The following is a 14,454-nucleotide window of genomic DNA, read 5'->3' on the forward strand; positions in this document are numbered from 1 at the left end:
AACCAAGATACCAAGTTTATTTTTGGTTGGCCTCTGACATACTAGGAGTGTACCTGGTAGGCATGTGCGATCGATGAAAAAAATGTTTCAAAAGTCATTGCAACAGGAGGCCGCCAGCGTTTCATTTCTAAAGTATTGTTAGTCAAAATTTTGTAACTATAACGAGAGTAAATTAATGTTGTTACTTTTTCATTATAGTAATTGCGCAAGTGGGGAACTTCAGGGCCCCTTTCTCCCTCCTTTTTCCAGCTATTGGGGCTAAACTTGCTACAATGGTAGGACACATTTATCGCTGTTAGCCCATCAGGTTTCAGAACGTTTCACTTATCCACAGATTTTTGGGGCATTTTCAAAGTTTTTATAAACATTTTATAAAACTACAAGAGCCATCTCCTTGAATATTGCTCGTAAATATGAATTTAACAAATTTAATAAGATTTACAATGACTAAAAAAATGCACACTCCTAGCACCTGCACTAGTGCTTTCATCAGATGCATGGGGGGCCGGGCTGTGGCGCAGCTGTTGAGCAGCTGCCTTAAATCACTCTGACCATGAGGTCATGAGTTCGAGGCCAGCCCGTGGTGGGGTGAGCACCCGTCAATTAAAAAAAATAAAAAATAGCCCCTGCTCGTTGCTGACCTAGCAACCCGAAAGATAGTTGCATCTATCAAGTAGGAGATAAGGTACCACTTATAAAGTGGGGAGGCAAGATTAACTAATTTACGACCTGGAATGAGGAAGTGCCGTCAGTGTGGATGATGAAGCAGCTGCTCCCCCCTGTGGCCAGAATCGAACATCCCCTCAGAAGAATGTTAACTTGCCTCTGCGTGTGTCTCTCAGTCTCTGTTTGATGTGTTTATGGGCATTGAATGTTTGCCCTATGTGTGTTATAATGTGATCCGCCCTGAGTCCCCTTCGGGGTGAGAAGGGCGGAATATAAATACTGTAAATAAATAAAATAAATAAATATCCAGTATTTCATACTCATAAAAAGCATGTGGTTGATGACACTCAGTGTATGTGGGTGTATGCCTTCCATTTAACTGTGGATTAATTTTAGGGGAGGTTAAGAAAGGAATACTCAAAGATGGTTTTGCCTATTCCTTCCTTTTTAAATGCAACCAAGAGCACCTGCTTTTATTGGTAGTCTCCCATCCAAGTACTAAACAATGCTGATCCTGGTTAGCTTCTAAGATCACACAGGATTTGTTACTTGGTACTTTGCATTTCATTGCCCTAAGATGATATTGTTTACGCTTCCTCTACCAATCCAACACATTGCCTACTAAAACACCTGGAACACTGAATGGCACATGTAGATACTTTTGAACATGTATGGTGTCCTGCCCTCATAGAAATGAGAGTCTTCCTTTCCGAATTATAGCTACACTGTAGAATTAATACAGTTTGACATTACTTTACCTGCCTTGGCTCAATGCTATAGAATCCTGGGGGGTTGTGGTTTTACAAGGTTTTTTTTATCTCTCTCTGTTGGTGCCTCACCAAACTACAATCCCCAGGGTTCCATAGCGTTAAGCCATTGCTATTAAAGTGATGTCAAACTGCATTAGGTCTACAGTGTGTAGATCCACTCCTAGATATGTTTGCTCAGAAAGAAGTTGGACTAAATACTTATTCCCAAATTATAGAACTCTGAAGTAAATAGGACAGTGTTGTTGTTTTATAAGAAACAAAAACAAGTAACACACTTTTTTCCTTTCTTCTCTGTCATTGATGCTAAAGTAAACTGTGTCACTATTTGAAAAAATTATATAACTCCCTATATATACTTGTGTAATTAGATTATTGTCCAGATAAGCAATCTATTAAATGTCACTTCTTTTATCTGCTATTTTCAAAAGATCATTCATTGAAATATGCTTCCTGGGCAGCTTCCAAAACTGAGAATAAATTAATGAAACAAAAAGAACCACAAGGAGAGGCTGTAATAATAATAATAATAATAATAATAATAATAATAATAATAATAATAATAATAATAATAATAATGTTATTCATGGTTTCATTGAAAGGGGGATTTCTCCATAGAGACTGGATGCTTCCCCCCTATGCAAATTATGTATCATTGGTAGTGCAGCCTTTAAAAAAATCTGGGTGTGGAAAAATAAGAATAATTAGGGCCTCAGATTTTGATACACTTTTAACAAGCCAGATAAAAGTTGTGTAGAAATGCAGATCTTAATCTGATGCTGGGGAAAAACAAGTCACTGGCTGGACCTGTTTTGAGAAATTATTCCATTATTTTCCACTAGTGTTGCATCAGCAAAAGACGTGAAAGTAGCAGGAGAATATAGAGATACAACTTCTGCCCCATCCAATGAAATTTTCATTTAAGTCCTATAGCCTCGCATTGCTGCAACTTAAAGTTTTAGTTGAACATTTGGAAATCCAAAAGTCATCAAGGTAATGTGAACATAGCAAATATCAGAATTCTAGGTCTAGTTCTGCATTTTGCCCACATTTCCATAGTTACAGGCCTGCATCTGGTGTGCAGGCCTGCCAGCAGGCCCAGAAGCGGAACGCTGAATGCCAAGCGCATCTTCAGAGTCTGAAGTGGAGCACCGAGTAAGATGTGCTTGGCGTTCGGTGTTCCACCTCAGGATCTGGTGCTCTTGCTGTTCAGTGCTCTGCTTCAGGGCCTGCTGACAGGCCTGCTCACCAGACACAGTCTTTTCCCAAGGAGAGCGCGTCTGGTGAACAGGCCCAAAACACACGTGCACACCAGATCTTGAAGTGGAGCACCGAGCACCAAAGATGCGCTGTGTCCAACAAGCCGATGGAGTTACATTAAAAGTTTTTTTCCTTTGCTTAACACATGTTAGTCACCCCAAGTCTCTTTGGGGAAATGGAGGCGGGGTAAAAAAAATAAAGTTATTATTATTGACACAAAGACATAGTATGACACAGCAAACGAGATATATATGTTGGATTTCATATCACAAAATCATAAGTCAAACACTTCCCAAGTGTTTAGGACTGTGTGATGTATTTTTGGATGATGCGTGCAGATCCCAGTAATGTAGCAATTTGCAGTTGACAGATCATAATTTTGTCAATGTTTATTGTTTCCAAATGCCGGCTGAGATCTTTTGGCATGGCACACAGTGTGCCGATTACCACCGGGACCACCTGTACTGGTTTATGCCAGAGCCTTTGCAGTTTGATTTTGAGGCCTTGATAACAGCTGAGTTTTTCTTGTTTTTTTTTTTTGTCAATTCGACTGTCACCTTCACTTCACTTCACTTTACTTCATTTCTTAATTAGTCGCTCTCCACCAGAGTGCTCCGAGCGACTTACAATTTAAAATATCATTCCACAATATAAAAACATTCAACATTAAAAACATTCAATAGTGACTATTTGGCAAATTAGATCTGATTTACTTAAATGCACAACCACAACCTGGGATGGCAACATCAATAATCCAAACTTTTTTCATTTCCACAACCCTGAAGTCTGGTGTGTTGTGTTCCAAAACTTTGTCAGTCTGGATTTGAAAGTCCCACAGTATTTTTTTTCTGCTCATTTTCCACTACTTTTGAAGGTTTGTGATCCCACCAGTTCTTTACTGCTGGCAGGTGGTACTTGTGACATAAATTCTAATTAATTATTTGGGCCACATAGTTGTGCCTCTGTTTGTAGTCCATCTGTGTGATTTTCTTACAGCAGTCTAAGATATGATCAATAGTTTTGTCAGCTTCCTTGCACAGACTGCATTTTGGGTCATTAGCTGATTTTTCAATCTTGGACTTAATTGCATATGTTCTGATGACTTGCTCCTGGGCTGCAAAAATCGGGCCTCATCATCATCATCATCATCATTTCCACATGCGATGCTTCCCTTTCCCAGCTAATTGCTATTTTGGATCTGGCCAGTAGGGGTCGCCTCAGGTAAAGCCAAAGAAGATCACCTTCCCTCCATAAAGTCAACAAAAAGTAGAACTGAGGTCATGTGTTATTGTGCTAGAAGTTCTTAGTTCCCGAAGTTGGTTGTGATTGATTTTGACAACCACTTTGAGAGAAAAATAATAGGCAAGTGATATCAGATATGTTCTGCAAATTGAGCCTGTACAGTCGACCCCTCGTAACCACAAATTCCTGCATTCAGGGAGTTAGCCGTCCATGGCTTGTCATTTTAACAAGTGACATCATTTTGCTATATAATGCAGGCATGGGCAAACTTTGGCCGTCCAGGTGTTTTGGACTTCAACTCCCACCATTCCTAACAGCCTCAGGCCCCTTCCTTTTTCCCCTCAGCCGCTTAAGCGGCTGAGGGGAAAAAGGAAAGGGCCTGAGGCTGTTAGGAATGGTGGGAGTTGAAGTCCAAAACATCTGGACAGCCAAAGTTTGCCCGTGCCTGTGGCATATAAAAGCAGCTGTAATTCTAAGACACACCTCATTTTGAGAGGGGGAAAAAGTTGCCTTAGAATCGAAGAAATACAATATGTAGAGTTTACATCTGAGCCTTGAAAGAGCAACGCTGGGTTAGGTTGGAGTCATCCCATAAGTGCACAAAGCCCTGTCTCTGGGGCGAATGATGAAACCAAATTCCCCTTCAGGTCTTGTGAGGGAGGAAGGCAGGCCAGCGTTGCCACGGCGCCAGCAGCTGTGCAGGCCGGTTGCTAGGAGACGCAGGTCCCATCACGACAACAAGGCCGCATCCCAGTGAAGGGGTTAATCAAAGGCCCTGGCCTGAGGGACCTTGAGAAGGAAACGGCAGCGGGGACACATAATCTGGAACGCGACCCCCCATTCCTCCACCCTGGTCTCTATGCGACTCTGTGGTGACCACCAAAGCAATGGCAACAGTTGCCGTAGCAACATGCATGCTGACTCGGATGCTCAGCCACAGCAGAGCCAGTGTAGCATCAAACAAAGGAGGCAAAGAAGGCTGGATGGTGTTTATTTGTTTGGCGGAGACAGCTGTTTCTCTTCCTTCAGCATCGTTGAACCCACAACTATGTGATGCCTTGAAGCGCCCTGCTGTGATAGCATATAAACCCAAGGCGGTCCGTCTCAAAAGTATCTGGTGCTCTGGACTGACATTATCCTGTGTAGTATTCACAGAGTTTCCTGGAAACCCATCACAAACTGGCAGCCAATGGCTTATACAGAATATCTTTTATTTGTGGATTTTTCTGAAACAGACTTACACACAACCTTCTATCCCAGGATATCAAGACAGAAAAACCCACATTATTTGAGTGTGGACTCAGATAACCCAGTTCAAAGCAGATACTGTGGGATTTCCTTCCTTGATATTCTGGGATATAGGGCTGTGTAGAAGGAGCCCACAGTCCTTTAAAACTAGGGCCCCTTCTACACTACCATATAAAATCTAGATCAGGCATCCTCAAACTCCAGCCCTCCAGCTGTTTTGGCCTCCAGTTCCCAGAAGCCCTAGCAAGCTTGTTCAATGGTTAGGAATTTTGGGAGTTGGAGGCCCAAACAGCTGGAGGGCCAGAGTTTGAGGATACCTGATCTAGATTATCTGCTTTGAACTGGATTGTATGGCAGTGTAAAAAGGTAAAGGTTTTCCTGACATTAAGTCTAGTCATGTCTGACTCTGGGGGTTGGTGCTCATCTCCATTTCTATGCCGAAGAGCCAGCGTTGTCTGTAGACATCTCCAAGGTCATGTGGCTGGCATGACTGCATGGAGCACTGTTACCTTTCCACCTATTTATCTACTCACGTTTGCATGTTTTCGAACAGCGAGGTTGGCAGAAGCTGGGGACAGCAGAAGCTCACTCCACTCCTCACATTTGAACCACCAACCTTTTGATCAGCAAGTTCAGCAGATCAGCGTTTTAATCCGCTGCACCACCGTGGGCTCCACATGGCAGTGTAGACTCATATAATCAAATAATGTGGATTACCTGCTTTGATAATCTAGATTATTTAGCAGTGTAAAAGGGGCCTAGGTTTTCTTGTGAACCAATGGTCAAAGCTTCAGGCCACAAATACTGTGTGTGTGTCTTCAAGTTGCAAGTTGACTTATGGTGACCCTGCATCAATTTCATAGGACAGTGGTTCCCAAACTTTGGTCCTCCAGATGTTTTGGATTTCTGGAGGACCAAGGCCCCTTCCACACAGCTGAATAAAATCCCACATTTTCTGCTTTGAACTGGAATATATGGCAGTTTGGACTCAGATAACACAGTTCAAAGCAGATATTGTGGGATTTTCTGCCCCGATAGTCTGGATTATATGGCTGTGTGGAAGGACCCTAACTGGCAGGAGTGTCTGGGATAAAACACCTGGAGCATCAATGTTTGAGAATCACTATCACAAAATTTTCTTAGGCAAGGAATATTCAGAGGTGGTTTTGCCAGTTCCTTCCACTGAAATATATCCTACAGCACCTGTGATTTGTTGGGAGTCTCTTGTCCAAGGATTAATCAAGTATGGACCTTACTTAGCTTCCAAGATGAGACAAGATCTGGAGTTGTTAGTATATTTAGGCAGGACACCTGAAATTAAAAGAATAAAATGAACACCTAGAACTATTTGCATGATCAGCAGGTTTTTTGCTATAGCTTCTTCATCTCCTGCTGCTTTCTGGGAGCATTGTGATCTGCAGGACCTAAATGTTAGGCCTTGATGACCAGTCCCAGTGGTGCCACAGAATGCCTTTGTACAAGTTCAAAACACCTTTTGTTTTTCACTAAGTGGCTGCAAAAGAACTGGCCTTTCATTAAGTAGAGAGAGAGGCCTCTTCCACACAGCTGTATAAAATCCACATTGAACTGGATTATATGGCAGTGGGGACTCAGATAAAACAGTTCAGAGCAGATATTGTGCATTATCTGCCTTGATATTCTGGGTTATTTGGCTGTGTGGAAGGGCCCTGAGGTCCCTCCAAACTGCCATATAAAATCCAGATTATCTGCTTTGAACTGGATTATATGGCAGTGTAGACTCAAATAATCTAGTTCAAAGCAGATGATGTGGATTATCTGATTTGATAATCTGGATTATATGGCAGTGTAGAAGGGGACTAAGGGGATGCTGGAAGTTGGAAAGTAAGGAGGTGTAGGAAAAATGTGTGCATCATACAACATACCTTGTGCTCCCTAAGATTGAATCTACACTGCCATATAATGTAGTTTGGAACTCCTTTATATGGTCAGTGTAGACTTATATAATGCAGTTTAACTGCCCTGAACTGCATTATATGGGTTTACACTGGCTATATAATGCAGTGTAGATTCATCTTAAATTAATGTTGAAGAAAGTTTTCAGTACCAGTCCAATTAGCTTTTGTATCTGAAAAGGGATGATCTCTTGTACTTCTTCTCAAGTAACAAAATATCTTGAGCCAGCCTCAAGCTTTGTTCAGCTTTCACATCACTAGGATTAGGCCTGCTACTTAGAGACTATGCAACTTGCAGGCAACTTAGAGCCCTAGCATCATTTGAATTAGAAAGAGAGAATCTGGTGTGAAGTCAGAATAGTACTGCACTGTCTGGATACATTACATCTCAGAGAAGATGGGAAAGCGAGAGATTGACTTTAGCTAATTAGCCAAACTGCTTTTTTTTCTGGCTGGAAAGAATGAGGCCAATGCCACAGTATTTACCCAGAGCTCTCTCCTCTTGTTTGTAGGTTACCTACACCCCCTCCACCCACAAAAACTGTCAGAATAGGTAGAAAAACAAAAATCTTTAATTTTTAGACATTTCACAGAAGGATCACACACTCCCTCTGGCACCCCTTTTCAACATAAATATTAAAGAAAGAGGAGAAAGAGAAAATAATTTAATAGAAAAACAAGTTTTGGCTGTATAGCAGGGTTGAAAAACAACCAGTGTCCAGAAGCAAGAGATTCCAGTTATGACGTTTGATGGAGGAGAAGAAAGGGACAAGCTCAAGATGGAACAAATTTGAGGAAAAATATCACTTAGTGATTGCCTCTACCTTGAGATGGATTACAAAAACACACATACAGATGAGGTAAGGCATCCACCACACCTTGCCTCAAAGTATAGCTATTCTTTAAGGGATCTCCAGAAACAGTGCTACTATGGGGCAAGATGAGGTGGCTGCCATTTGGGGCCCAATCAAAGGTGGCCCAGGGAGGATAGAGCTGATCCATAGGGAACAATCCACTGGAGAGAATCTCACACAAGCCTCACTAAAATCAACTGGAATAGTGCAAGTATTGCTCTTGTGCATTTCCCATTCTCTGCAGTCAGGCTTACACAGCTGAACTTCCTGATGGATCATGCCTCAGGCTAACTAACAACCATGGCAGTCTAATATAGATTCACATCCCTCCACCAAAATGGTTTGGATCAGCCCTATGGCTCACATGCGTGTATAATTCTAAGTCTTAACATGCTTATTGTTGGACTAGATGGTAGCCGTTAGATTTGGGGATTTTGAAGATAGGGTGTATATGATTCTGTATGGAAAGTCAACGTGTAAATATTATTGCCTTCAAAACATACCAGTAAGATTTTGATTCCATTTTTAAAGTGCCCTGTAAAAGAACAGTGTGGAATCTTTGTTCCTTTGCATGTTTTGGGTTATGATTCCTACATTTTTACCATTGTCCATGCTGGGTGGATATGTGGAGAGTTTTTGGCCAAAACATATTGGAAAGCCACAAATTCTTTACCCCTGCTTCAAAACAGTCCTGAAAACCCAAAAGCTGGAATCCGGAACTGAGCTTAATTTTCTCTCTCAAAGAAATAATTCTATCCCATCCCCTATGGAGTGATTTTTTTAAAAAAACCCTATTGGTAACCAAAAAAAAAATCAGAAAGGATGGTGCTGGCAGCCACAGAGTTCTGAGCACCGAATATCCAAAAGGAAGAGGCTGTGGCAGGAGGTTCCTTGGCATCAGCGAAAACTTTCTGAACTTGACCGTAAAAAGAAGCGTTTAGTTGGCGGATAGCTCTGCCCTGAGCAGTTGGAAAAAGAGTTTCTTGGGGAGAGTGAGGTAACAGAACACAACATTGGAGAGCTTGAACAAGAAGTCATATTGTCCGTCTGCCCATGGTGATGGCTTTTATGTCTTGTCTCTTCTCGAGGAGAATGGTACCGGTACGCAGGACTTGCAGGACCACAAGAGGCAGAGCCCCTCTGTTCTTGGGGTTCCAAGGGCTCTGTGCAATTGGAAAATGAACTGGTGAAGGCAGAAAAGTCTACACTTGAGGAGGCCAGGAGGCCACAGGTTGGCATGGAAGCAGAGGTCTGAGACAAAGGCAGTCTGCTGATAGGAGGTGTGGAGGGAGAGCTGTGAATGCAGTTGTGGGGACAGGTTGAGGCAGTGAGGTTGGAAGACTGAGCAGCCAGCTGACTCTGAAGGAGGCTCATCAGATGTTGCAGCTCCCGACTGAGTTGGGAAACCTCCCGGTTCAGGTTGCTGATCTAGAAGAATAGAGGGAGAATCAGAAAAACAAACAATGCCAGCAAGTGGCCAGGAAAGAAGCTTAGTTAAGTCTTTCAAAGGCACATTTTCATGATATCTTGCATAATAAAGCCGAAGGAAGAGCCATTACAAGCACAGGGTGGGCAGGAAGGCTGTGATGGTGGAAAGTGCTGCCAAAGTTGGGGTCTTACTAAGAATGAGAAACACAGGGGTGATAGTGGGTGGTAGTGGGGAGAAGAAATAGAAGAGGAGAAGGCTGGCTGGCTTAGTTGCTATGAAATTGTCAGCAAGCCATGCTAATTTTAAACCTTGACACCCTGAGTCAGAAACGCCAACTCCGGGGATGCACACAAAAATCTTCCTCCTCATTCCTCCCTCTGCCAAGGGCAGGACAAGTCCCCCACCCTCACACACACACACACACACAGAAAGGAAACCAGGCACTGGCAGAAAGTGGTGCGTTTGGACAGAGAATTTGATTTTGATTCTTGAGGCCATACATCTTTCTTATTTATTCAGAAATGAGGATAGGAAAGGAAGGGTCTCAGACTATGAGACAAAATCTCTGAAAGGCTGAATTTTCATTGTCTTCTGATTATAAGGCCCTTTTCCCAACTGCCTGGTTTATGAAGGCTTTTCTTGTAGCTATGCAATATGGTAAGAGAAAAGGACTCTGCTTAAGGAATGCAGAAATGTATCACTTTTAACTTCTATAGATATAATTGTGTAGTGCAGATACATACCAGGAGTACATTTTGCATTTTAACTCAATTTTGCACAACAAGGTATTTTAACTTTAGCATTACATTTTCCAGGTCTTGTTTCTCAGGCATTGAAAAACAAGATGGAAGAAGGACTCAGTTATAGTGAGACCTTCCAGAAAGTAAGCCCTGCTGCATCCCACCTCTTCATTGAGTCTCCTGATGTTCTCCTTTACCTCGTCAGTGTCTGAGGTGAACACAGAGTTGGCTTCTTCGATTCCTGTGAGAAAAATCCAAGAGAAGCCAAAAGGAAAGATGAGAGGATGGGAAAAAAGAGCTACGAGTTGTCTTTTGACAGTGGGTTCATGTGAGAAAGGGAGTTTTTCCAGCAGAATGAACCCCTGAAACATGGACTGCTGGATTGCATTTGTTGACATATAAACTTAAGAACAGCTACAGTCCACTTTCCATTTCAGCACTTCTACCAGGTAAAATGCAGACGAGGGCCATAGCACTGGATGTCCCTTCATATTTAAAAACCAAAAATGTCTTTACATGGAGATGGAAGTTTCACAGGGGAAGGCCCTAGGACTAACCTTACATTTAATATACCAGTTTCTTATCCATAGGGCATACAAAACAGAAGAGGGGTTGGAGGAACCCTCAGCTCTGTGAGCTGTCTGTAGTCAGAAAAAGAAACATCCAGACTCCAGGTCCAATGCTACACCAACAAAACAATGGAATTCAACAACCCAAGTATAAATTATGAAATCAGAGTCCATCTGTAGATATATTTTCATTCTAATTTCTTCTCAAATGTCAAGATGGTAAATCAAAAGGTAGCTGTGTGGTGCCTACAGGTGTGAACCATTTCTACTTTTCCATAATACCCATTTATTTCTGGTAGGAAAAATTGTCAAGGTTACCTGGCACAGGAGGCTCTTGTACTGAGTTCTGAACAGGCTGGTACATGTTGAAAGTAAAGGTTTGTGTCTCTGATGCTCTGCTGTCATCTTCAATTCCATCTACGACTCTATAGTGAGTGGCAGACAAGTTAACTTTAATAAGGAGTCAAAAGGTAGAAAGACAGAAGTCAAATAATTGGTTCAAATATCCATTCACCCATTAAGCCTAACTTACTTCATGGATGGGGGACTAAGTACACCACCTTGAGCTCACTGGAAGAAAGGCAGGGGGAAATTTAACAAATAAAAAAGACAAAGGTGTCACTCAGCTGGAACTAAATTTTGTTGCAATTCATGCTCGGCCTCAGTGGTTCTGTGAACATAGACATTGCTTTATCCCTGCATTTCAATCTACAAGCATTAATTTCCCAGTGCTGGTAAACAAATAATAATTGTGTGAACTGATAGACCATTACCCAGCAATGCTGTGGAATATTGGAAATGTAGGTACTCATTAAAAGGTCCACAGTCCTGTCCCTCAAAAGTCTGAAATACGTAACATATTGAGTCGCATCAACAAACTATTTCTAACACTTTTCATGAGCAGATCTTTGTAAACATGTTAGTTCATCTACACTACAGAATGATAGTAGTTTGACATTACTTTAACTGTTATAGCTCCATCCTACAGAATCCTGCTGCTTGTAGCTTATTATGATACCAGACAGAGAAAAGTAAATCTTTTTGTAAACATAATATTAATTCATCTACACTGTGAACTATAGCAGTTTGCCACTCCATCTTTTGGAATCCTGGGATTTGTTATTTATTGTGACATCAGAGGGTTCCAACAGAGAAAGGTCTAACAAATCTACAAATCTCAGAATGCCAGAATTCCATAGCATTGAACTGGAGCACTTAAAGTGGTACCAAACTGCTATAATTTTTCAGTGCTGATATAACTTTAGTTATGCATTCAAGACCAAGCCAAAACAAAATACTTCGGGTAGAATTAGTGACATTAGCAAGGAACCCGATCCAACCCCTGATAAGAAATGGGAGGGAGAAAGGCAACCAGATAATGCTGTCATACTGCTTTCTCTCTTTGTAGCCAACTGCAATGGAGTCACCTTCCCCACTGCAGTGTCCCATAGGGTGGTATCAGCCAGGGGAAGTCATGGAGTTATGAAGTGGGGGCTATTATGCACCAAGTGTACCATTTAAGATGCTAGCCTTTTCATTTCAGTAGGGATAGCTTACAATAAGACATTTTTTGTGGGGAAAACTCATTTTCCTTCCGGATACTGTGAAAACTGCAGCTCAGTCTAGGGAGAGCCAAGAGTAAGGGTAGCAAATGATGCCACTGCCCTTCCTAATAAAACTGCTCCACCTTATAAACCCTGCATTGCTCTATCCCTGTTCCTACCTGGGGCTGAGGTCTGGGGGTCCACAATTCATGAGAGAAGGAATGAGGAGTTTGCCAGGTTTCCGCGCATAGGTGATCTCACTGTCAGAGAATCGTTCCTCTCGGCGAAACCGTGGAGAAGGACTATGGCCTCGGCTGCAGCGAGCTGGAGACCGGCAAGTTAGCCGCAGGGCTGAAAACTGTCGCAGATCATCTCCTAGGAGGCTGCTGATGGAACCCTTCCTCACAGGACTGTTGAGGTTGGGCAAGAGGAGTTTGCGGTGGGTGATGGAGGCAGGTGAGGATTGGAAGATGTCTTCAGTGTCCTCAATGAATTCCTGGATGGATGGTAGGGGTTTCTCGGGGGCAGCACCACTTTCAGAATGAGGCTGGCCATAAGGAAAAAAAGGAATTCAATAGGTGATTGGGGGAGGATTTTTCTTAAATCACCTTTAAGAACTTCATGAGAACGAATGGGGAGTTTGCAAGGTTATTATCCCATTCTACTCATTTCAAGAACTAAGAGTGAGCCACCAGCAATTAGGATATTTTCATAGTTGTGGCTGAATATCTGGAAGAAAGTGTCCTTCATGATACTTAGAAAATTAGAGTTCAGATGCAGCAGTCATGAACCAAGATACAAGCTGCAATTTCATACACATTTGCAACCGATCAGAATTAAAACTGAGGATTTAAGTTTTAAACATCTGTCAAATTTAACTTTCAGATTTTGACTTTGGATGAATCATGTCATCAATCTTCTAAAAGTATTCTTCAAAGTTATGCACTCTTGAGTATAATTAAATAGGAAGGTTACAGTGCAATCTTTTATATGCTTACTCAGAAAGGAACTCCACTGAGTTCAATGGGAGTCGCCCTTACTAAGTGGATATATGATTGCAGCTTTAATTCATGCTTAATGGTCCTCATACTAAAATCCATGTGACTTCAAAGCATTTAATTATCTGTTTGAAATAATGTACCTGAATATTAAATATTGCTAAGAAAAAATGAGATTGTTTTAAATGTAAAGGTCAGGATGGTAACTATGAGCCTGCCAATTCAATACTTCTAACGCACTTATTGTCCCCTACTTACTTGCTGCCCTGTGTAGACATAACGTATACAAACTCTAGCAGTGTTGGCTCTAGGTTTTGGGAGGCTCTTGGCTAAAGTCTCCTCAATGGGCCTCCCTTCTCTGTGATCCTTTCTCTTTCTCTGTCTCTACAATGCTCTCTTCCCTCTAGGCATACATGACTGGGCAAAGATGCTGCAAAATGGGCAGTGGCTCAATTTCCCCATTCTTTTGTCTTTGCTGCATAGCAAAGGCAATGTGTGCATAGGCAAGCAATAGCAAGGCAAATGAAGAGACACAAAACTGAAAGCATTCTGACCATGTCAGTGGGACCCATGAATCACAGAAATGCCCAATGTTTCGTGCCCCTGAGGACAACCCTACAATATGCAGTACAATCTAAGAAACAATAATCCAGTTCCTTGTATCACCAAGGATCCTGGTTTGAGAAGGAAAATACAGACAGTGAAAGTTAGAGCAACCCCCTAGAATTCTCCTTTTTTTCCTGAAAATCTTTGTGTGTTTTTCTCTCCCAGTATAATAATTTTTATTGAATAATTGTGAATTTTTACATAGTAAGATAAAGGTTTCCCCTGACGTTAAGTCCATTCGTGTCTGACTCTGGGGGTTGGTGCTCATCTCAATTTCTAAGCCGAAGAGCCGGCGTTGTCCATAGACACCTCCAAGGTCATGTGGCCAGCATGACTGCATGGAACGCCGTTACCTTCCCACCGGAGCGGTACCTATTGATCTACTCACATTTGCATGTTTTCAAACTGCTATGTTAGCAGAAGCTGGAGTTAACAGCGGGCGCTCACTCCGCTCCCCGGATTTGAACCTGGGACCTTTCAGTCTGCAAGTTCAGCAGCTCAGTGCTTTAACACACTGATCCACCGGAGGCTCCAATTTTACATATTAGGTACTTAAAACTTCTTACACATTTTTAAAACAAATTTGCAGTACATAAT

General features: G+C 42.0%; 1 protein-coding gene across 3 annotated transcripts in view; it reads right to left on the reverse strand.

The window, feature by feature from the left end:
- Positions 1–7,671: 7,671 nt before the first annotated feature.
- kcnh4 (potassium voltage-gated channel subfamily H member 4) overlaps positions 7,672–14,454 on the reverse strand; it is a 70,606-nt gene continuing 63,823 nt past the window's right edge. For 2 of the 3 annotated variants that reach the window (XM_008113415.2, XM_016994598.2), the window contains exons 13-16: positions 12,433–12,800; positions 11,028–11,134; positions 10,305–10,381; positions 7,672–9,399 (exon numbers count right to left, since the gene is read on the reverse strand). In XM_008113415.2, coding sequence (XP_008111622.2) covers positions 8,869–9,399; positions 10,305–10,381; positions 11,028–11,134; positions 12,433–12,800 — 1,083 coding nt within the window. In that variant the 3' untranslated portion in view covers positions 7,672–8,868. The remainder of the gene's footprint in view (positions 9,400–10,304; positions 10,382–11,027; positions 11,135–12,432; positions 12,801–14,454) is intronic. The other variant, XM_008113416.2, reaches the window with a different exon arrangement.

Source organism: Anolis carolinensis, chromosome 6 (assembly GCF_035594765.1).
Source record: "Anolis carolinensis isolate JA03-04 chromosome 6, rAnoCar3.1.pri, whole genome shotgun sequence".
NCBI classification, from domain to species: domain Eukaryota; kingdom Metazoa; phylum Chordata; class Lepidosauria; order Squamata; family Dactyloidae; genus Anolis; species Anolis carolinensis.